The sequence below is a fragment of the Daktulosphaira vitifoliae genome, unplaced genomic scaffold, assembly GCF_025091365.1.
Source record: "Daktulosphaira vitifoliae isolate Bord-2020 unplaced genomic scaffold, ASM2509136v1 Scaffold_1, whole genome shotgun sequence".
Taxonomy (NCBI): Eukaryota; Metazoa; Arthropoda; class Insecta; order Hemiptera; family Phylloxeridae; genus Daktulosphaira; species Daktulosphaira vitifoliae.
In genome coordinates this window covers 61,635,293-61,660,491 of record NW_026099572.1, presented here as the reverse complement: position 1 = coordinate 61,660,491, position 25,199 = coordinate 61,635,293, and the positions used below count along the sequence as shown (strand labels likewise).

Here is a 25,199-nt window from a genome sequence, read left to right as displayed (position 1 = left end):
TCTTAATCAGGATATTAATAAGGAACTAGCAGTTTATGAAGCTTTTGGAATAATCCACCAATTTTTTAAAATTAAACACTATCTAAAGATTTGCATCGAAGCGTTTTTTTTTGATAGTGATTTTAATCACTGTCAGATATCATTATACTTGATCCAACTATGCCACGTCACCACTGTGCCGCGACCCCCCTGTGCTGGGTTTTATAAGTTAATTAAATATGTATTTTACCATTTAAAAAAATAAAGTTGACATTATCATCCTTTAAATTGTAATGGGTGATCCTAATAAGTAATTATTAGCCAATAAATCCAGAAATATACGTAACTAAAAGAAGAAAAATTTTTTTATTATTGTATTTATTTTTGAAGTTATTTAGTATTTATGATATACCAATCATCTTGTATACAATACTTTACTAATGACCAAAAAATCATTTTTAAACTTGTAGTTTACACTGTCATATTAAATTACTGATGATGATAATATTCTAACACTACAAACTGTATTCTTGTCAATATTCTAAAAATTACAACTGACTCGACATATTGATCGACATGTCTATTTTATTATAGCTTCATGTTTTTTTTTTTCAGAAACACGGTGTTCGTCTAAAATGCGCTGCTTGTCGAATAATTGTACACACAGAGTGTTTAAACAACCTGCCAGAAACAGCCAAATGCAAATCGAGCTTTAAAGATGACGGCGTGCGACAATACAGGGAACACAAGACGGTTAAACACCACTGGATGCACCGGAGAACGCAAAAAGACAAATGTTCTCAATGCGGAAAGGTCAGTTTTGATAGACAATATATATATAAACGATATATTGATATATTAGAATGGAACATTTCACACTATACTATATTAACAGCCATTTATTAAAATAATTAAATTAAATAATCTCACATGTGACTTTTTAGGCGTTTCAATCAGTGTTATCGTTCAGCTCTAAGGATATCATAGCTCTTACATGTTCGTGGTGCAAAGTTAGTGTCCATAATAAGACGGCGTGTTTCAATGACACAAAAATGAACGAACCTTGTTCTTTAGGTAAGATTTTAGGGATTTAGATAAACGCTTTTAGTTCCGTTCGACTACACTTAACAACAGTTATCTTTATACTAAAGTGCTATCTCTCAGAAAAGCTAAACTGTACTGAACGAAGGCAATATTATTTCCGAAAAGCTAGGAAATAATTAGACCTTACAATTTAGTTTAATATACACCACTTATTTTGACTATTCAGGTAGCAGTAAAATCTACTTTAACAGCTTTAAATTTAATTTTTAATTATTCTGCTTACCTAATTGTATTTTAATTGACCCCACAAAACCGATGGGAGAATCGTTTATTCTTTCAAAATGTTTTTACAAATTACGAGCAACTTAATAAAATTATGTTGTTAATATAATACCGTCCGACGCTTAAGCATACCAACCGATAATTCTTATAAAAACAAACCCAATGTTCACTTACGATGATTGTTTGCTTAATGACTATGCCAAAAAACTATATTACTTACTCCATTATGATTATTATTATTAAAAACATCTTTTAATTATAGTATAAATGAATGTTATTTTTTTCAAATCTCTTATTAATTTAAGAAGTGTTTTATGTATCATTTATCACTAAATTTCTCCTAAAATAATAATAATTTTTTTCTTGGTTTTGTTGTGTAGAATTTGATTCTAGATTTATAAGTAGTCAATTAGTTTTAGAATTCCAAATTAATCATTAGATCACAACCTTGGAATCCTTCAAAGTGGCTTAAACAATATTTTAAATGCATATAATTCTACGCTATTCATATATTACATAAAATAATCTAACTTAGGAAATTACAATTCTCAAACTATTATTTTGGAAGTTATTAACACTTTAATATACAAGGTGAAACACTAAGATGTCATATTTTTTTAATTTGTCATAAATTTAATAAATTTTGATCCAATTTATATTTTGCGTTAATTTATACTTTAAATAATTTTTATGCTTGTGTACCAAGTAAACATCAAAAAATACCATAATTTTTTAATTAAAAAAAAATAAAAATTTACGAAAAATGTAAAATAAAATTTCAAGATAATCATTTTTTAGAGTAGACTTAAACAAAAAATTTGATAAAAAAGTATCTTATTAATTTTTAGTAATAAATTATCTATAGCATTTTAAAATTTTTATGTTTAATTTTATGATGTCAAACATCACAATATAAATTGAAAATAAGACAAATTTAAACGAAATTGTATAATGCTAAACATTAATTGTAAGTATGTAACTTTTTCCATGAAAATTATATACGCTTGTATGATCGCCTTGTAATTAAACTTAAAAATTTGATAAATAGAAGATAGCAGATTTCTTTGGTATTTATTTATCACTAGTTAAAACATGGCCTTTGACATTTGATATGACAATCGTTGTTGGTTTTCTGTTATACTAAAATTGACAAATTTTTAGTTATTATAAATAATTAGCATGCAAAATATCATTTAAAAAAATTTTCTAGGTTCCACTAGTACTTAAAATTTTGTAATACAATTTTTCCTTTATTTCATATCATTTTTTTATTTAAAATATTATAAAACTGATCTCATAAATGACATATTAACTAATAATTAATATAAAAATGTTTATTGTTATCAAACCTATACCTTATAAAAATCAAGTGTTCTATTTCAATATTAAAACTGAATTAAGTAATATTTATTAAACGATAGCAAAGAAATTATATACTGCTAGTTAATATTCTTATGTGAGTCATATATTAACAAAATAAACAATGCACAAAATTTTAAAAATAAGACTCCCCGTAAACTTGATTTTCGAACACATGTTCAACAAAAAAAAGGTTAATTTCTTTGGACCTACTGGTCCAAAAGTTGTTATCGACCAGTAATTTTTTTAATGACAATTTTCAAACATTTAAGATAGTTGAATATTTATATTGTCATTAAAAAAATATGAAGTTGATACACTTCTAAGGGATAAGGAATTAACCTACAAAATGTTTAACCCCTTATCAATTAAGAAATTAATACTACTTAATAAAGCTAAATGTTTTAAGATTATTGTTTTAGGATTAACCTAGTCTTCTTTTTCCTTAACTTTATCCCAATTGCTTGGGGTCAGCCATCGTTAACCTTAACTTCTACTTGACACGATCTACACATATCAACCGTTTTCAAATTGCATTTAATTACATTCCTTCATCTTTTTTGATCTTCCTTTAACATTCATTTTTATAATTTTTCTTACATTTTCCGATTCTTCTCTCCTCATAAAATGATCAAACCATCTAAGTCTATATTCTCACATCTTATCCATAATTGACGCTACATCTATACTCCATCTTATACGTCCGTTCCTTATCATATCTTCTCTAGTCACTCCACTCATCCATTTAAGCATTTTTCTTGTTAATCGTCCAACACTCTGAACCATAAATCATAGCTGGTCTCACTACAGTCTAATAGAACCTTCCTTTCGACCTCATTGGAATTCTTTTATCACATAACACACCAAATTCTTCTTTCCACTTCAATCACCCGCACTTAATCCTGTGTCTTACATCCTCGTCAACCTAACCGTTTTTTGCACAACTGATTCTAAATACTTAAAATTTTAAACCTCTCTTATCATGTCCTCGCTTATTGTCAATGATCTCTTCATATCATCTACCTTGTGTTCTCCTTTGTCAAACTCGTACTCTGTATACTTTGTCTTACTCCTACTTATTCTTAATACCATCTTCCCATCAAGAGCTGATCTTCACACATCTAACCTTTGATTAATTTCCCCTCTATTTTCTCCTATTAACACTATATCGTCTGTGTACAACATGCACAACTGTACCTAACTATCCTTGTATTTCTCTAGTAATTTCTTCCATCACTATAGAAAATAAGTAAGTGCTTAAAGTAGAACCTTAGGTAATAGTTTATTAAAATTTATTTTGTAAAGATAAATAAACAAATGTCATATAGACAATACATAGGATATCTCCAACGCCCATAATTTTACACTTAGGTTTTAAAATTGGTTTATAATCTTTATAATTTCATAAATCATCTATTTTAATAAATTTTTGAAAAATTCAATTTAACTTATGATATTACACATTTTATCTAAATACCTAAAATATTATCTTATTATTAAATGATATTCAGATAAATATCAAAATGACATATATATACAATCATAATTATACACATACAATAAATTATATACAATCATAATCATTTGAAAATTTATATAATATAAGGTAAAAGACAATTTTATTTTTATATAAATAAATATCTACATATTATTAATAATAATGTTAAAAAATCTTATACGGCCCTTTAGTTATAGTTTTGTAAATTTATGTAACAGTGAAATGTAATAATTTTTTGGATAAGTTTTGATTTTTAACGATCAAACGTGATGTAATCAAAAAAAACCACGTGTTCAACTTTAATATAATTCATATTCAAAACAAGTTCAATAAAAAGGGTTTTAGGATTACAAAAGAAAAAATTTACAATGACAAAATGCCCTGTAAAACCTTTTTAGCTTTGCCTTGGGACAGAAAGTAAACCTTCCATTAAATATATATTTGTGTAATGTTTACGATGTGCGATAAAATTATTTATACATAGTCAGTTTTAACCATATATCCAAGTACTATGTTTATTCCAAGTTAAAATTGATCACCTTAATCGTGGTCAGTACAAATAATTATAATATCATAGTTTGCAGAAATTTAGAAATTACATTAAATAGTCAATATGTGTTTTAATGGCTTCAAAAGGTTAAACTAACTTTACAATTTACGGCGCAACTTTGTTTGCTAGTTACATATATGGTTATATGACTAATAATAATATAAGAGTATTTAAAGACAAAAGAAAACTTATTCTATTTTCTCAACATATTTCCTAATAATATTAATGATACATATCTGAACCAACAAGAAGTAAACAAACTAGATGACTAATAAAGTGTAAAAGAAAAATTTATATTATTCATGATATAGAAGATGCGTAACACGAACCATTTACATAATTTTTACTTGGAAACGACATTTATATTATTTGAAAAGTTTTTAACCCTATAGTAAAATTTATTAGACTAATAAGTACAAGCGTAAAATTTGCATTACTATTATTATTATTATTATTATTTTTTGTATTATCATTGATATAAATTATTTAACAAAATCAATATTAATAAGTTTAATATTTTTGATTAATTTCATTCCATATTTCCGAATAATTTCTAATTTATTTTTATTTATTTATCTTTTAGGCAAACATAGCAACATAATTGTTCCACCTTCGTGGATTGTTAAGTTACCCAGAAAAGGAAATTTTAAATCCAGTATAAGATCACCTAAAAAGCGATCTTCAAAGAAGAAAACAAAAGATAAGGTGAGCTATCATCTCATTATTTTAGTACTTTGAAATCATTTATATTATTAATAACATAACTTTTATAACATAAAATTTCTTTTCAAAAAAATATATATTTTTATTACATATTTCGTGACTCTGGCAATAAATTATTTTGGTATAATTAATTTACTAAATTTTTTTTTATTTTTTAAAAATGCAAGTATCTACTACTTATTTGAAAAAATAAATTTTATCTCAAATAATAAAATATAATATAAGATTAATTTCTCTATTTAGGACTATTATTTTAAATACTAATTAAAATAAGTTTTTTTATTAGCCAGAATAAATGTTGACTACAGGAGAAATTTTTAAATTAATACATTAGTTCAATTAGTATGCTTCACTGATTAGCACTCAAAAATAATTTGATTTTCTAGGGTTATATATGCTCCTTAATGAGATATACTTATGAGTAAGGGATGTTACTAATACAATAAAATGTCACTATTCTCGAAGTCAACGATAACAACAACAAGACAATTGTATCTAATCAAATTAAAATTTATAGTATCTTTAAATACTGAGTATTGTATTAAAGGACATGTGTATTCACTTTACATTTATTTTGTGTTTTATAATTGAATCTATCGTTGAAAACATCAGTAATTAGCTTATTTTTTTTACGCAGTGAGCCTTTATAATGAAATATTCATTAAACTAATTTATTAAACTATTAAAAATTTATCTGTTCATTTTTTTTCTCTAATTTTTGTGTCACTAAATGAATTGCAAACAGAAATTTTTCAAACTATTCAACATTATTGGTTTTATTTTATTAGTGCAATCATCAGATTATTTGACTTTATTTACATATTACTAGTCTTTGTACGTATTCCTAACAGTATATACTTTAAAACACATCCATAAAAGCCGATATTCCCTTAGGCGCCTTTTTTCCAATAAAAATAACCAAACTTACCGTATGTCTTTGATTCATTTACCGAACTTCTATGTGGCATTTCACAAAGTTAGTGATATGGATTCTGAGTCAAGTTGACATATCGTGTTACATTTAAAAGCTCTTTAAGTCCCACTACTATATGTCAAGCTGTATAAACAAAAACTGATAATGCTTAGTTAAAAAAAAAATTATAATTTATCCATTAAAATATCTACTATCGTAAATTGAATGTTTATAAAAATTAGTTTATTTATTATGAAACTTATTATTTTGCACAGTTAAAAATCTTTAAGAAATTTATATTATTTAAATTTATTCATAAACGATATAATTTTTAAACAATGTCATTCTAAAAAATAATGTTTGATTATTAAATCTAATTTAATAAAGAATAATCAGTTTATGCAGTAAGATATGTTTATTTTCTTGTTATTCTATAAAAAGGTTTCTTCAATAATTTCTTTTCTTAAACAAATTATTAATTACCTATATAAATATATATTAAGCTACTTAAAAAAACAGTATTCTAGAAAAATAAGATATTACAAATTTTAATTATATAGCAAATGACCTCTCTACCAATTATAAACATTTATAAAATAAGTTATATAAGAACATTTGAATACTATAATGTATCTATAAAAAATTAGTGTTAACTATTTTAGTCTATTAAAAAAGGATTGAAAGGGGTCCATTCCTATTAATTTTTTATTCGAAAATATTTAATTTAACTTTAACATTAAAAAAAACCCAGCACAGTGGGGTTGAGGCACAGTGTAGACAAGGCATAGATGGACAAGTATAGATGATATCTGACAGTGATTAAAATCACTATCATAAGAAACGCTTCGATGCAAATCTGTAGATAGTGTTTCATTTAGAGAAATTGGTGGATTATTCCAAAAGCAACATCAACTCTTATTTCTTTGATTATATCCTAATTAGTAGTTCTTTGATTTTAAAATATAATATATGAATAAATACTAATTATAATTATTAAATTTAGTATGAAAATAAAAAAGTAAAAAAAATTTAATAAGTTTAATTTCTTATGTCTTATGACCTTTATTCTATGTCAATTAAATTATATAATATTCATGAGAGTCATATATTCTCCTAATAAGATATTTTAAAATAAAATAAAATACAAAACCTAGAATTTTAATAGAAAAATAGCATATTTTTGAATACGGTAGCCATTTGCGCATAGAGGATAGGTCGTCGGGATAATTTTTTTTTTTTAATTTTATAGTACATGACATAAGCTTTAATTTGATATATGATTAAAGGACGCAGTATTTCCGGAACATTTTCAAAAATTAAGTTGAAAAAGTTATTTTTTGTAAAAAAGTTGCTATTTTAAATCCCCCCCCATAAGCAGGTTAAGTGTTAGATTTTCAAAAAAATGATGACAAATGAAAGGGAAATATCTAAGGTTTGAGTATAAAAAAAATTTATGTTGATTTGTTTATTTTTGAAAAAGTTATGGAAGTTTTAAAAAAAAAAGTGAGAAAAATGACAAAATTTACCGATTTTTAAATTTGTAATTTTTTTGGATATTTCCCCCATTTGCGGGGAACGAGGGAATTTTTTTCAATTTTTAAGGGTAATGTCTTCAACTAGATACGATTTGTGATCTTTTGACGTATTTTTGAAAGAAATCGGTCCAGTGAGAGCTGAGAAAAAGTGGCAACAGACATAAAAAAAAAACACATCATAGTAAAATTAATACCTCTCAGCTTCGCATCGAAGCTAAAATGTATATTAAGTCATAAGAAAAAGGGATGTACACATTTGCACCCAACTTTGTGCAAATTTTTTTCATTTAGATTTAACTCCGCTATTATTTTTTGAAAAATGAACAATTTTATGATTTATTTATTTTAAAATACCTTACAAGGTATCTACGCTGATTTTCATAAAAATTATATTAATTTAATTGACATAGAATATAAAGTTAAATTTATTTTAAATTTTTTTTATTTTTTTATTAGCTTTCAATACAGAAGTATTATTATATTTTAAATTTTTTGCTTCTTTAAAGTCGAGGTAAACAACTTTGAATTTTAAACTTGCTTAAATTGTCTTTTTTAGTTATAAATCAATGCGATGTATGATTACTGTGTCGGTAATACTAAGGTATTTTACGCTTGGGATAAAAAGTTTGACAGACACCCTCACCCAATAATTATTTGTCATTATAGGAAAATAATTCAAAATACGTTTGATTTTTATCTCATTTAGATTGAATAACTTCAATGAATAAACTTCAAAGACCCTATCACTATAGTCACCCCTTATGAGAAGGAATTTCTTATTTATGTTGAAATTATTTTAGTACGTAGTTTTTATTCTGTATCTGTTATTAAAATTATTAACAAAAAAATGATCACAATTTATATCTTGTTGAAAATTTTACCCTCAAAAATTGTAAAAAAATCTCCTTTATCAATTAAACAGTTATATTCTCCATATTAACAGTTAAAATCATTAATTTCTAATATTCTTAGGTTTGACATTCTAATAGGTTACAAGTACAAAATTATAAAATTTTACTTTATTATTTATTAATTTCTTGACTATTGTGTACTACCGATCTCTAATACTCCAATTTTTTGATAACATGTTACTATATAAATCATTTCTAAACATTTTTTTGGTGTCACCTGAATTTAAAAATTGATTTTTACAATTATAATCACTTTTTCTAATATACTCAAATGAATAGATTTTTAAAATATTTTTTGATTAATTTTTTAGTTAATGTAAATCTATAAAATTAATTAAATTCTGAATATTTGATTTAAAGAATCTTTTTAAATACCAAAAATTATTTAGAAATGATTACTATGATTTCTATTAAAGTGATCTATTGTAATAAAAATGCAAAAAAGTGATAAATGATAAATAATAAATTGATAATGATAATGATAAATTTACTGTAAATAGTAATAATAAAATTTCCTGACGCATATTAATCTTAACAATACCATTTTTTTAACTCTCATACAATTTTCTATTTAATAATGTGGATTTCAAACTTGTAAGTTTAGCTAAAAAAAGTTATGATTAAAAGTTCAACTTTTTTTATTATAAACTTTTATAAATATCAAGTTTAAAGAACCAACAAAATAGGTTAAAAATGAAATTTTGCGCCGTTCATTTTTAACATATTATAAATTAAAATCAGTAATAATTTGAAAAAAAAACATTTTTTTTAATACTCATTTTTTACTAATTAGTGATGATCTTAAAAAAGAGGTAATAGAAAAAATCAAATTACAAATTTGAAATCGGTGCAAAAATTGGTTTACAAAATTCTGTCTTATTTTTCTGGTCTCTTATGAAAATTCCATGTAGACCGGTGTATTTATACATAATTAAGAAAAAAATATTTCTTGAAGATTTTTGTATCAAGTCATTCAATTTGTATACATATTTGCCATATAAATAACGAAATATACAATTACTTTATAATGTTTTATATCTCTGTAAAAATTAGAATATTACATTATTGAATATCAATTTCATATTAAATTTAATTACATTAATTAGTATTTATTCTTATTAGTATTATAATTATAAATCAATGAACTACTAATCAAAATATAACTAATGAAAAAGGAGTTGGTGTTGGTTTTGTTATAATCTACCAATTTCTTAAAATTAAACACTATCTACAGATTTGCATCGAAGCTGTTCTATGATTTATACTTGTCCCATTTATGGCCACGTTCACATTGTGTTCACGATTTCTTTTTTTTTTTTACTTAATTAACACGTTTTTAAAAATACCGTTTTTTTGTAATGAATTTATTCTAAATCTTACATAATTTATTTTAAAGGTATCAATAAAAATTAAGAGATTATAATAGAAATTCTGTTTTATTTTTCATACAAACATACTTATATTAATACTTTATATTTAGGCCAAATAATAATGGCATAGAATATATGACTACATTCATAAAACTGGCTGTAAAATATTTATTATCTCAGTTTAAAACTAACTTTGAGATTATGTAACTACTGCTTTCTTTTTTTAATGTTTAAATAGTTTTTGAAGTTAATCTCATATACATATTTTTAATGCATATAAAATGAAAAATTTTTGAAACAGGTCTTAAAAATATTACTTTTTAATAAAATATGTAACAACAAACTATTTTTCTTCATGATATCAAGAAGTAATATATGTAAACTTTTATTCATAAAATTCTACTTTTTTATAGTTCACTTTAGTATAGATGTTCATTTAATAAATTATTTCTATTCATATTATTTATATAAAGTTGATTTAATCAAAGTCTATAAGACACCTCTTATGAAAAAATATTTTAATAACTTTTTTTTTTTATAGTAATAATTTATGACTTGATGAAATGCTTATAAAAATAATTATACAGCAAAAATGTGAAAAAAATATTAAATGCAATTTCGGTATGTTACCAATTATAAATGATATTATCTTTTATTCCAAAAAATAAATAATGAAACTTTATACACTTAACTAAATAAAACGTAAAAAAGGGTATCCATTTTTACTCTGGCATCATTAAATGGATACAAAAGTTCATATACAGTTCATTAGAATCGTCACATCATTAGGACTATACCTCTAGGGTCTCGTTTCTCCTATTGTTACAACTTTATCCTAATGTAAAATAAAGATTGTTCAGGTATCCTTTTGTTCTGGAACAAACGTAATGTAGGTTTAATTATTTTCAATTATTTTTCCTAGACAACTTTAATATAATTTATCTATTTATATTTCTTTCAGCCAGACAAAGAAGATAAACTATTTGTGATCAAACCGATCCCAACTTTAAACGTTAAACCTGTGATAATATTTATAAATCCAAAGTCTGGCGGCAACCAGGGTGTAAAACTTTTACAAAAATTTCAATGGCATCTCAACCCAAGGCAAGTTTTTGACCTCAGCCGAGGTGGTCCTAAAATGGGTCTAGAACTTTATAAAAAAGTACCTAATCTCAGAGTGTTAGCCTGTGGTGGTGATGGAACTGTCGGATGGGTTCTCTCTATATTAGATCAAATCGCAAATGCAGTTTCATTTCCAGTTGGCGTGTTGCCGCTTGGGACCGGTAACGATCTAGCAAGAGCGCTTGGATGGGGTGGTGTAAGTTTTCTTTCAAAAATATAAATTATTTATTATATAATACACAGAACGTCAAATTTCAATTGAAACTCCCGAAAAAAATACTTTCATTTAATGTTAATTTAAACTTTTGGATGATTTTAAGGGTTATATGGACGAACCAGTGTCAAAAATTCTAACCAACTTAGAAGAAAGTGATACAGTTCGGTTGGATCGCTGGAATTTAAAAGTAGAACCTAATGAAAATGCAAAAGGCACCGAACATGCCGGAAAAGATAATTTACCACTTAATGTTGTGAATAACTATTTTTCATTAGGTGTTGATGCTCAAATTTCACTGGAATTTCACGAAGCAAGAGGTTTGCTATCATTATAAAATATTATTAAGTGATACTAATTAATGGCATTTTTAACATTTCAATGTTGCAATGTGTCTAGAAAATTAATACACGACAAGAAAACAAAACAAATTATAATTTATATGCTTTGTCAACATAGACTCATTGTGTTTTACATAATTATTATTAACTGCCATGATTTTACTGTTATAATATCGATTATAGTTGAAAGAATAAAGTTTCCTTTCTCACTAACGAAAAATAATTTTGTTCGTTACTTTGGTCTTTCAAATTGTTTTATGAAGCAACACTGAAATAAAAGCTTCACTTGTTACATGATTATACAATAATTAATCAACATTTATTCAGTTTACTGTAAATAAATATTTGTAAAAGTTATCAAAGTTAAACAATAACCGCGTTAATATTTGATTCTAATTACATTATTATATGAATCTATAATGAATAATTTATGGAGTAATATTCGATGATACTACTTTATCAGGCATCTATTTATTAATTTATTATTACTTTTAATTATAAAAGGGTTTTTATTTTAAAAATGTGTTTTGTTTTTGGTACAGAAGCCAATCCGGAAAAGTTTAATTCTCGGATGTACAACAAATTATTCTACGGCGTCAGGGGTGGAATAGAGCTGTTGGATCGCAAATGGAAAGGTTTATCTGATCACGTAACGTTAGAATGTGATGGCAAAGACTTGACCCAGCGCATAAAAGAGCTTAAAGTACACGCAATACTATTCTTAAACATTCCTAGTTACAGCGGAGGCACGCGGCCTTGGAATAAGTCAGCTGGTAATAATTCTACAGACGATGGGCTTATTGAAGTTATTGGATTAACAATTATGCAAATTGTACGTATCTTAATTTCTACAATAAGCCAATATTTGCACCAAAATATATATTCTCAAAACTATGTTTTGATGCTTTAAATTATATACGTAGTCTCATCAGAATTTAATCAACGAGTAGATTTTTTGATGAAATAAAAATAATATTGATCTTTTTTTTATTATTATTTATTTTAGATACATATATTTATAAATTTATCAATCAAGAAGTATTTTTTGTCTTCATTCCTTTAATAGTGTAAACTTTATTTTTTCAAATGACAACATACATAACTAACAAACTTCTCTTTAGATAATGTTATAATTAAGAAAATGACTGGTCAATAACAAGCACGGACCAGTATTTCAGAGTTAACAATTTAAAGTGATGTTAGGAGGTGAGGCGTGAGTGCTATTATTTTTATTACTAGACATCTCTCGGCCTCACTCTTTTCTCCAACTAGGTATAAAAATGTTAATAAATTCTAAAATATTAGTCCAAAAGTTGTTATTGACTAGTAATTTTATTTAGATTATTATATAATAAATAAGCAGTTAATTATGTATACTATCATTTCAAAAAATAGTTGTTGACATAACGTTAACACCTTATAAGATATGAACATAAAAATTACTTCATTATAATCACCATTAAAACACCATAGCCTCTATACCAACTATTTAAAACGGTTCTGCATTAATATTTGACGGAATTTTACACTGCCTGTTGACCTGACACGACCTTATTATGACTATGAAAACCTGTATAGGGACATTTGTCATTGTTTAAGTTCCTATATGGTCACCCATCCGGGAACAAACAGCAAACAGTGCAACTTATCATCAGCGCTAAGGCGATGACTGAATGATTGATCCACTGTGCTAGACTACACCCTCAACATAAAAAATACTTCATGATTGATAGATTGAGAAAGACATGTATCTACAAGGAACTAAAAAAAAATTTATTTAAATTTTATCGAAAAATCTATTGGTATATTAAATTCTAAAGAACCTTTATAATAATTAACTAGTTTTTAAGATAATTCATGATTTTTTAATGTATGCATTGTTTAGTAGTTCTTTCTTTTTCCTCGCCTTAATCCTAACTGCTTGGGGTCGGTCAACGCATTGTTTAGTAATTCATTTTTTTTTTTAATTAGTAATATGTTATCTTAAACTCAGTTTGTTATGTAGTAGAAAAGTTTACAGCTTTCAAAATGAAGTATTCTTAATTGTTTTTAACTGTTCAACTAAAATAGTTTAATATGAATTCTAACGTTTATAAATGTAATTAATGGACTAACGTAATAATGTTACTACTACAGAAAATTTCTTATTTGTTACTTTAAACGAATAAAAGTTGAACTTTAAAGTCATAATAAAATCATAGAATTTAGCTAACAAGTTTTAATAATACTTAATTTAAAGTTTGAAAGTTCTAATAATTATATTTATTCAATTACTTCTTCTACAAAATCAATTTTTTTGTTATTTTTGTAGACAAGATTGCAAACCGGAGGAACAGGAACGCCACTATGCCAGTGCAAGACTGCTAGAATTACCAATAGCATATCTGTTCCCATGCAAGTTGATGGTGAAGCCTGTCGGTTAAAACCATCAGTGATAACACTTGGATTTTTTAATCAAGCAACATTGATGGCAAAACGGCGAAAAGGCAGACAAACACCTACTCGGTAAATACAAAAACGCATTGTACATTTTTCTTATGTTAATTTATCTATTAACGGCTTTCAATAATTGAAATCAATAGAAAAGAAATTATTCTAATTAATTTTAAATAAATTATACTTTTGTAACACAAATTATGTATTAAAATATTATAAATCAATATTACAGAGAAGCTACGATAGAGAAACATAAAGTAGCTGTCCAAAGACTGAAACTTCAAGATTATGAACAGCACCACTGTGACAAAGAAATGTTGATCCAATCATGTGAGTGTCATTGTATAATATTTATAGGTTATAACGAGAAACGTAATTAAGGCGAGGGTTAAATTTCTAGAAGAAAAAATTAAGTGGTGAAGTACCCCAATTAACTTTTTCATTTAATGAAGGTAGTAAAAATTTGTTAAATGTATTTTCCAGAACAAAATCTTATCTACGCTACTGGATATATTTTGAAAGATGAACTCTTTGTAGTAGATTATCAATGTTTGTTTTATTAATATAGAAATTTATTTTAGCTATAAATATGGGAGAGATTGAAGTTGAACCCATAGCTGATTTAGAAACAGTACGACATCTGGTTGATAAGTTAGAAGTCAACAGCGGATCGTGTAAAGATCATTCTGGAAATATTTTACCCAGGTTATCATCAGACTGGTGTTTTGTAGACTGTGAGTATTGTTAAAAACATTGCAATATATTATCATAAATTTTTACTAATAGTTTACATTTACCTCGATAGGTTGTACTGCTGAACGATTCTTCCGAATCGATCGGGCTCAAGAAAGTCTGCACTACCTAATAGATATCACCCATGATCAACTATTCGTTTTAGATGACCCACATAAATCTTCAGGCACTGAAGATGATGTGACCATAGTAATGAAATCAAAGGATTCTACTAACGACTTGGAATCCGAAGATTCGACGACGAGGTTAGTAATAATTTAATTTAAATAAATCGTTTACATTAGTACAAGGTAAGTAGTATGTCGTTTTAAGAGGGTTTTAATCATGTTCAAAGCATACGGGTAAAGACAGAAGTAAAACGATTGGAAAGCATCAAAAGACAGACTTCCGTTACGTTTCAATGTAATGATGAACAAACAAGAGATACTGCACCTACCATAAAATCTTAGTGGGTGACAACATAACCTATATAATTTATTCTTAGTAGTACTTTATTGCTAATTAATTTTTTTAATTTTAAAGTGAAAAAGAGAAATACAATGTGTTATCTTAGGTCTAATTGATAACGCTTATAACTTTTGATACAATTATGATTTTGTTGAAAATTTATCACTAATAAGACAGAAATAATAACAAAATACGATTTGAACGTAGTATAAAAAAACATTATTTATTTTTTTAAATATTTCAGAAAAATTAAAATTGTATTAAAAATCATATAAGCGTTGTTAGTTAGATCTGAGGCACTCTGTATAAAAGTTACTGTAACGATATCCTCTTTAACAGTTTTTCGTGTAAGTTATTCTTTTTAAATGTGACACTTGTCATACTTAATAAAAATGTTAACTACTTTTTCTTTCCTGTAAAAATATTTTTATTTTTATTCTCAGCACGTATAACATTTCTTAATTAAGCTGTTTAAATATTTTATTCTCGTTTAAACTATCTAACATAAAAGCCACTTAAGTTTTATTTAAAAAAAACTTTGAATTGGTTTTTTTGTAAATGGTGAACATAAGTACTTACAAGAATAAATGTTCATCAAACTTTGAAAATAAGATGTTTTACTTAATTAACATGCATGTACTTTCTTTTGTTATATTTCTGCATGTAATTAGTGACACGTACAGCCTCTTGTTCGATGTCCAAATAAATGGGAACCGGTGAGTAAAAACTTCTCGAGTAAAAATTAAGTTATACTAAAAGTAATTTACTAGGTATTAAATAGTTTAATGAAAAATTTAATTTCAGGGTAAAGGAAATTATTTTTATAATTTTTAATTAGATTGTAATATAATCATTTTTCGCTAACTAGGGGTGTTACGAGTAATGCCGCCCACTTAAGGAATATTGACTATAATATCTATAATAATTGACATAAAGAGACAAATTTTATTTTGAAATATAGATGGAACTCATCTCTTTTTAATTTTACTCGCAGAGAGAAATTAAAATTACTTAATATCTAATGATACGTGATTTCTAAAAAAATATTTTGAGACGAATTACTTTTATGGGAGATAAGAACGCTGCTTTCCATAAAAATAATGAAAAATCTATTTTTTTTTTAAATAGGTACTTGTTATAAACATTAAATTATGTTTAAAAACTTTTTATATGATACATTGGATTACTTTTCTCTACTTTGTTATCGTATTCAAAACTGAAAATTCATCATAAATGCGAGATAAAGTCTGAAATAAATTTAGCTTTGAAATAGATTATGTCAAAATAAATTATAAATTTTATTTTGACAATATATACTTAAATAACTGTAGTATTTATACTAAGCATATTATCAAGGTGGCTAGTATTAATTGATGGGCGACATTATCCATATCTCCCCTATATTAAAATTAATAATGGAACTAAATTTGGTGTTTTGTTTTAGTCGTTGTAATCGAATGAGAACATCAGAAAAAATCGTTGATGCTGCCAAATCGGGAAACTTAAGCATGGTAATAATTTCATTAATTTTTGCATCTGGTATAAATAAAACTTTGTGTTAATACAATATTCAAAGCGTCGTCCATAAGATGCATGGTGCTATTACTAGGGTTGTACGCGTTTCATACTGCTAACGTCTCGAGATTTGTCCCCTATAATTCTTTTTGAAATATGAAAAGAGTTAAAAGTAATGAAAAAAGTTGTGGAGCTTTTGAAATTAGTTTCAAGTATACAACGACGCTATTTCATTTCCTTCTGTTTATCTTAAAATAAACATTTCTTCTTTTCAAAAAAATCGTTTTTTATCAAGTACTTTAACGTTGCATTGTAGATCGAATTTACTTTAAATCTATATGGTCATAGCTATTATTTTAATCAACTTATTTAAATACTGTCTTCGTCTTTTATATTTCCTATGTTCATGAAAATTCTTTAACAAAAACCAGTTTATAATTTATAAGTTTTCTAAAGCTTTTATCCGACTATTTATATTTTGTAACATTGTATTTGAACGAAGTCATGATACATTAACGGGTATGATTTTGATTAAAGTTGAAAAATTTATTCGAAATGGGTTATTCGTTGATGTCCATCGATAAGTATGGTCAAACAGCGTTGCACGTAGCCAGTCAACGGGGCGATTCCAATGTAGTACGTTACATACTAGCCAACGCACCATCTACTATAGTCTCAATTAAAGACAATCAAGAGTAAGTATCAAGTTTTGTTTGGATATCAATACATGACTTAAAATTGAAAATAAATTTAATTGATTCCGTCCACGTATTAGAGGCCAAACTGCACTACACGTGGCGGTGAAAAACGGCGAGAGGAAAATCTGCTACCTCCTCGTGTCGGCCGGAGCTCCGCTTTTGGCAGTTGATAAAAACGACAGGACAGCACAACAAATAGCCGAGGAAACTAAAGATTACGATCTCGCCAAATACCTGGAATGTAAGTAAACAATCAATATTTTTAATTATTTCTACAACTTAGTGGCATTTTTATATTTACCGATGTTATTCGTTGAAATAACGTGTATTATTATTTTATATTCTATATTATTAATAAAAAAAATTAATGTTTGTTTTAACCCTTATTTTATACTTTCTGCCTCATAAAATGTTTTTTTCTTTTCTTTGGTTGTTATTCGTTTTTTTTTTTAGACAGCAGACAACATGTTGAGTATACATAAGAACTAATGAAAGGCTCATAAGACGCGTGCTACGTTCCTATACAAATAGTAATTACTTACTTTATTTGAAAATTATCGTAGCAATTGGTAGAACGATAAACATAGACTATCATGACGAGTATTAAAAAAATTTAAGCGACTTGAGCCCTTCAATAGTACATAATTAATATTTTTAAATAACTTAAACTTTCATAAGAAAATATGTTATTGAATTGATGGTATTTAAAAAAAGTGCCAATTCAAATCTAGCAAAAATGTATTTTCTTTTATTCTAATAACTACTGTAGAAAAACTGCGTATAATGACAACATGATTAAATTTCTACTTAACACAAAGAAGGCTTTCATTTAGAACAAACTAAGGTCATGATGGTCTCGTGCACAGTTTTTTATAGTAATTAATTGAAAAATAGAAGAAAAATTCTAATTTAATCTTAGCACGTTTTCTCCGAAAACCGTCGAAATAAGCTTCAATTTATAAAACTTACAGTTTTGATTATAATTTCTACCAAATAGAAAAATATTGCTTAAATTATTAGATACAATGAGCTGTCATTTTGGTTAATTCAAAATAATCTGAATACAAGCATTGAATAAACACTTGATGAAGTATAATTTTTCTTATTGACAAATTACTGTTTAAATTGTGTTTTTACATTTTTGCCTTTTACATCGAGAGAATATTAAACTTCTTTAACATATTGTACCATCACCAATAATAATTCAAACTTATTAATACTTTCATATTTTTACTAAATAAAATTAAAAAATATCAATTGCATTGTTGTTTTTTGTAAAATTCAATTGTCATTTTGTGTACAGTGTATTCATCAAATAATGTATATCTAAGATTAACATCAAGAAACCTTAAAAATTTATTAAACAAAATATAAAATATTTTAATATTTTAAATAGAAAAATTTAGGGAAAAGAAGTAAAAGCTGTGTATGGTATTTATAGATTTGGAGAAAGCGTATGATAGAGTACAGAGGTGATATTGACGAAGATGTAAGACACAGGATTAAGTGCGGGTCATTGAAGTGGAGAGAAGCGTTTGGTGTGTTATGCGATAAGAGAACTTTAATGAGGCTAAAAGGTAGGTTCTATTAGACTGTAGTGAGACCAGCTATGATGTATGGTTCGGAGTGTTGGACGAGAAGATATGATAAGAAACGGACATATAAGATGGAGTATAGGTGTATCGTCAATCGTGGATAAGATGAGAGAAAATAGACTTAGATGGTTTGGTCATGTTATGAGGAGAGAAGAATCGGAAGCTGTAAGAACAGTTATAAAAATGAATGTTGAAGGAAGAAGAGGTAGAGGAATACCAAAAAAGAAATGAAGGGATGCTATTGAGAACAGCTGTTGTGAGTGTAGATAATGTGGGAGATCGTGTCAAGTGGAAGTTTAGGATAAGGGTGGCCACCCCCAAGTAGTTGGGATTAAGGCGAGGAAGAAAAAGAAGAAGAAGAAAATATTTCAAAAATGCAAAAATGGATGAATAGATGTGCTCAATTTGAAAAATGTTTTAATATTGAATACAAAAAGGAAAACTGTTAATTCCCTTGTGAACTTTCGTACATACAAAGAGTTCTTAACAAACGTTGAACAATATAAAATGATACATAGGGATTGCAAAAATTCTTTTAACCAAGAATAATTCAACATCACAGAATAGCCATTATTTCTAGCATATTTTTATCACGCCAACTAAATAAAGAAAAATTTTAAATATTTGTTTACCGTAAACACATAACATTTTTTTCATAATAATGTTGATAATTTTTTTACGATACAAAATTAGTGAAAGATAAATATAAACATGGAAATATATTTGAAAAGATAATATTAGCTTTGATGCGAAGCTGAGAACGTATTAATTTTACCATGATGTATTTATTTTTTTTTTTGTATCCGTCACTACTTTTTCTTAGTTCTCACTGGACCAATTATTCTCAACGATATGTCAAAAAATCACAAATCGTATCTAGTTGAAGACATTACAATCAAAAATTGAAAATTTTGCACTTGTTCTCCATAAATAGTGAAATCCCCCAAAAAATTACGATTTTTAAAATCGGTAAATTTCGACATTTTTTAAACTTTTTTTCTAAAAATTGCCATAACTTATTGAAAAATGAAGGAATTAAAATAATTCTTTTTTATATTGAAACCATAGATATTTTTCTTTTATTTTATATACATTTTTTAAAAATATGATCCTTTATCTGCCCACAGGGGGGAATCAAAATAGTAACTTCTGCACAACAATTAAAATTTTTTAACTTAAGTTTTAAAAATGAATACTCCGAGCTTAAAATATATGTCAAATTAAAGCTTATGATAAATACTATAAGTTCAAAATAAAAATTTGTCGCGACACGTTTCCTTCTATGTGATAATGTCCATCGAATTTAAAGAAAAATGTAATTTTTATGTAAAAATTACTGTTTAACGTGATATATTTTAATACTTAATTAACAATTAAATTTAATTTAATTAAATTAACAATTTAAAATAATTCTTTTTATATATTGTAACATTAGAACAATTTTTACACACAAGTTAAACATTTTCAATTCAATTTTTGAAAATTTTCCGGAAATATTGACAATTTTATTTAAACTTAAATTAAAGCTTATGTAATATAATATACTATGAAAAAAAAATTTCGAAATATAATGAACATTGTTAACATATTCAAAAATGTGCTATTTTTGTATTAAAATTCTTGGTATTGTTTTTTAATTTATTTTAATATACCTTATAATGTAGTACACTTATTTTCATGAATATTATATATAACTAATTGACATAGAATATAGAGCTAAACGTATTTCAATTTATTTTTTTTTATGAGTCGAATATATTAATTTTAACATTTGAATTAACTCGAATTGCTAATTTTATCAAAAAACGAACAAATAACAACAAGCATAAAAATTACTGGAAAACTTATATTTATTTTTTTGCTAAATTTTATTATTTTTTTATTAAATACAAAAAATAAGAAAATACCCAAAAATCCTGTCAAGACTCGAAAACTGGGATGTATATGTTAATTATTCAAAGATTTTAAAATTAAATACTGTACAGGTCAAACTCAATCATCACTATGACATTTTTTTTTAAACATTTTATATATTTCAAGCCTTTAAAACTTTGAACTGGTATTGTTTAAACTATTTTTGAGTCTTATTTACTAAATATATTGTTCTGAAATCCTACACAGAGTTATATCAAGGGGTGTTTGGTTTGAAATGTGTTCTCGTACCTTATTTTAGTAATATACTCTTGTCTTGCCGTCAGTTGCATATTTAATTATAATTAACACTCATTGAGATTTGGATTACATTCAAAGTCAGTTTTAGGTTAATTTTGATTAATCAGTTTAATTAATTTTTTATTAGTTTAAAAAAACAACTGATAAAATTTATATAAATTTATTTATAAATATTTTTTTATCAAAACTATATATCTTAACTTCTGTAGTTATTTGAATTTCAACATATTACTTTTTTTAGGTTATGTATATTTTATATCCATTTGTATTAGTTATTATTTATTTCTTGGAAATAAGTTGTTCTCTGATCAATTCGAAGAGAATTTCTACCGTTTATATTACTATTTAATTGATATTTCCTAGTAAAATGAAATCCGAACCTTTATAATTACCAATCTAGTAATTTATCTATGGAACACATAGCATATTGCATGCCATATTGATATGTAATTATGTATACTGAAATGGATTTTCTGATTCTATCATATTATGATTTTATAAATAATAGAATAGCCAAAGTAAATCGATACAACCTGATAGAAAAATACAAATTAGAAATGGACAAAAACATGCAACATGTATTAAAAGTTTATTCTTCATATAAAAATATAGACACAAGTCACGACAAAGCTACAGAATGTGAAGGTTTCGATAACAATAATATCAATTGGGTCCAAATAGCAGTTATTATTTGATATTACAATATTAGCCAAAAATAAATGGATCCCTTGGTTTTCCGTGTATATAAGTATTTTAATACTTATATCAGGAAAATTATTTAATAAAGTACTTTATCAGAATATTTCTCGATCAAATCATTTCAAATCATAATAAATCGTATTAAGGATAACAATATGCTATGATTTATTTATGTATAATAAATTATACATTTCTACCATTCATTTAATAGACTTTTAGTTACTCAGTGGAAAGTTTACCGATAAAATTAGTCGACAGCATGGAATTCACTAAGTATACAATGACATTCCTAACATTGTTTCCCATTGTACTTTATACTTATTATATATTATTATTAATAATTGTATGTAACACAATATTTTTTATAAATTTATTAGAATATTGTAGGCTATGAGCTTTGTAGACAATACTAATATGTTATACAGATTGGACCTTCAGAAGGCCAATTGACATTATTATCATACAATTGTAATGTAACCTTTGATACAAAATGTATACAAAATACACCTAATAATAAAATATCAATTGTTTCAGGTCAAGCTCAATTTGTGTCGTTTGCTGACCAAACAGAAACTTCAGTTTGATTCAATTAACTAAAAAATCGTGCAGACTACCTATTAATGATAAATTCAATTTTGCTAGACATTCGAAAAATTTATGTTTAAACTATTACTATAGTTGTAATGATTAGCGACGTCTTGAGAGTTAATAAGTAATGACTAGGCGTCGCTTTGTACTTTTGGGGATCAAAACTTATGTTATTATTTTTTTTATATACATTCTTACTAATTACTACTAGTTGGTTGTACTGAAATGGGGATCCACGTATTTAAGTAATTGTCTTCTAACAATGTTTATAAATTAGGTTTGTTCAAACACAAGTAATTTATTAATTGTACAGAGTTCTAGTCTTGAATCCGTGTTGCTTTAAATTTTTTTTTATTGAATCGATAAATTATATTAACAGTCAAAATAATAACTACGGGAGCAATAATTAATTTAATGCTTATGTTATTATTTTAATTACTTTTTTTTAAATTTTTTTCATTTAAAAAATGTATTTTTAGTTATCAAAACCCTTTACCCTTATCCATCCCTAATAATGACTCCGGGCAAAGTTTTTAAAACAAAAAACACTCTTGGCGTACTTAAATTATTGTATAAAATTGCTATTAGTCCAATGTAGCCTTTTCTTTTGGGTATTTTAGATATTGAGTTGCACACTCTCTTGTCTCGTTTGACAAGATTTATCCTAGTTTTTCGTCGATACTTTCACGTTCTTTCATAGTTCCATCGCAAGTCACCCATATCATTTTAAAAGTACCTGCCCATCTCTACAGATCCCGCAGTATCAAATAACCGACCGAAGAAACAATGTTGTTGCTTGTGCAAATATACATATAACATAATATTACAGTTAGTCATGTTAAGGTATTACTCACAGTGACCTCGCATAGAACACAAAAGCCCTTACCATATATGTTTATAGAATTACACGTTGCCCTTTCGAAATGATCACGTGTAAAACTGGATGAAAATTCACACTACCCAACTTATTTCATAAATCACATAAGACTGCGACCATAATAGTTATAATAATAATAATAATTATTATTATGATTATAAAAACATAAAATATCGAATATTTTATGATTCGTAGGATAAACAGTCACTATATTACAAAAATGTTTTTAATTAATAAATCTTCGTCAGATGGAATGGTTATTCAAAATCTAGATGTGATAGTTTGAAAAGTGTAGTTTAATTTAAACATAAGGGCGCACAATATGTCTCATTAATGATATATCGTATTTCTACAGTGTGAAGTGCATTCGGCGTTTTGTTTATGTATAAGCCTTGCTGAGATCTTGAAATATTTAACGCGATTTGCACCCTCGAAACACCGATGAATATTTTACACTTTGTACTATTGTTTTCTAGTTTTATCATTCATAAAATAAATATACACACTTTTTATTGATCCATCCGATAAATTTTTAATTAAAAACTTGAGAGCACTTGGCCGGTGTAAACTCTCTCGATTATAAAACATAGTAGTTTTTTAGCGTACGTATTGAAATGAAATCTGTAATATTCAAACCCAAATCAAATGTAAATTAATATATCGGTTGAGTGCTTTCGCGATCTGATTCTCAAATAAAAATCCATAGTTTCATCTGTACTTACAACTCCCTTTACTCTTTTGTTCAATAATTTTACAGATTTATCAGTCATTGTTAATGAATAATTGACCTCTTTAACTTACATTACCAACGGGATTAGGGTGAGATATTTAAATATAGTTCAATTTTGGAATTTTAATCTGGTTGTAAATCGGGGACATTAATCTCTTAAGCTAAACGTTTTGTGGTAGGGTACATATTTGTGCTACAGGTACCTAAGAAACCCGACGCGTACAGTCATAATTAACTTAATTATTGTAATATTATTATTATTAATGCGTTTTTAGTATTAATTTATCAGGCTCCGATACTTTATGTAAATTTACAGCCATGTTTTGATATAAAAATCAAGCTTTTAAACTATGTCTAACGAGTTTTTAAAAAGTTTTAACTACATTGTGTATTTGACTCCCATTTATTTATTATTTTTTAAAATACAAATTCAGTTGTAAATTATTTGTGAACCAATACATAGACTTAAAAGCAATATAATCTTAATCTTAATCAACACATCAAATACTATAAATTAAATACTTGAATAATTTATTTGATTAATTTCACTGGATGTTGTTAATCTATTATTAAATAAATTAGCTCTTATGGATTTAAAACTTCATAGGTGACTAGAATTGTAATAAGAGTTAAAAATGAGAAAAAATATTGTATTTCTGGCACTCATTACTCTCGTAAATCATTTTTATAATTACTACCATATTTACCATAACATAGTGATAGTCATTTCATTAAAAAAATTGTATTAATTCTAAAATTTTTAAATTTATTATATAAACTTAGTTTGTATTTTTTGAATTTCAAAAAAACAATTTAAAATTTTTATTATTCTATTAAAATCTCTGAAC

At 25.9% G+C, this 25,199-nt stretch overlaps 1 protein-coding gene across 12 annotated transcripts in view; it reads left to right on the top strand.

Annotated features, from left to right (window-relative positions):
- LOC126896224 (eye-specific diacylglycerol kinase) overlaps nt 1-24,909 on the top strand; it is a 120,997-nt gene extending 96,088 nt beyond the window's left edge. For 8 of the 12 annotated variants that reach the window (XM_050668827.1, XM_050668828.1, XM_050668831.1 and 5 more), the window contains 16 exons: nt 595-792; nt 924-1,053; nt 5,296-5,417; nt 11,126-11,482; nt 11,607-11,820; nt 12,384-12,673; nt 14,153-14,346; nt 14,510-14,607; nt 14,859-15,011; nt 15,083-15,275; nt 15,365-15,478; nt 16,149-16,193; nt 16,922-16,988; nt 17,530-17,687; nt 17,768-17,931; nt 22,691-24,909. In XM_050668827.1, the coding sequence (XP_050524784.1) occupies nt 595-792; nt 924-1,053; nt 5,296-5,417; nt 11,126-11,482; nt 11,607-11,820; nt 12,384-12,673; nt 14,153-14,346; nt 14,510-14,607; nt 14,859-15,011; nt 15,083-15,275; nt 15,365-15,478; nt 16,149-16,193; nt 16,922-16,988; nt 17,530-17,687; nt 17,768-17,931; nt 22,691-22,740 (2,547 nt within the window). In that variant the 3' untranslated portion in view covers nt 22,741-24,909. Of the gene's footprint in view, nt 1-594; nt 793-923; nt 1,054-5,295; nt 5,418-11,125; nt 11,483-11,606; nt 11,821-12,383; nt 12,674-14,152; nt 14,347-14,509; nt 14,608-14,858; nt 15,012-15,082; nt 15,276-15,364; nt 15,479-16,148; nt 16,194-16,921; nt 16,989-17,529; nt 17,688-17,767; nt 17,932-18,143; nt 18,221-22,690 lie in introns of all 12 variants that reach the window. The other 4 variants (XM_050668822.1, XM_050668824.1, XM_050668823.1 and 1 more) reach the window with 4 other exon arrangements.
- The last annotated feature ends 290 nt before the right edge of the window (nt 24,910-25,199 follow it).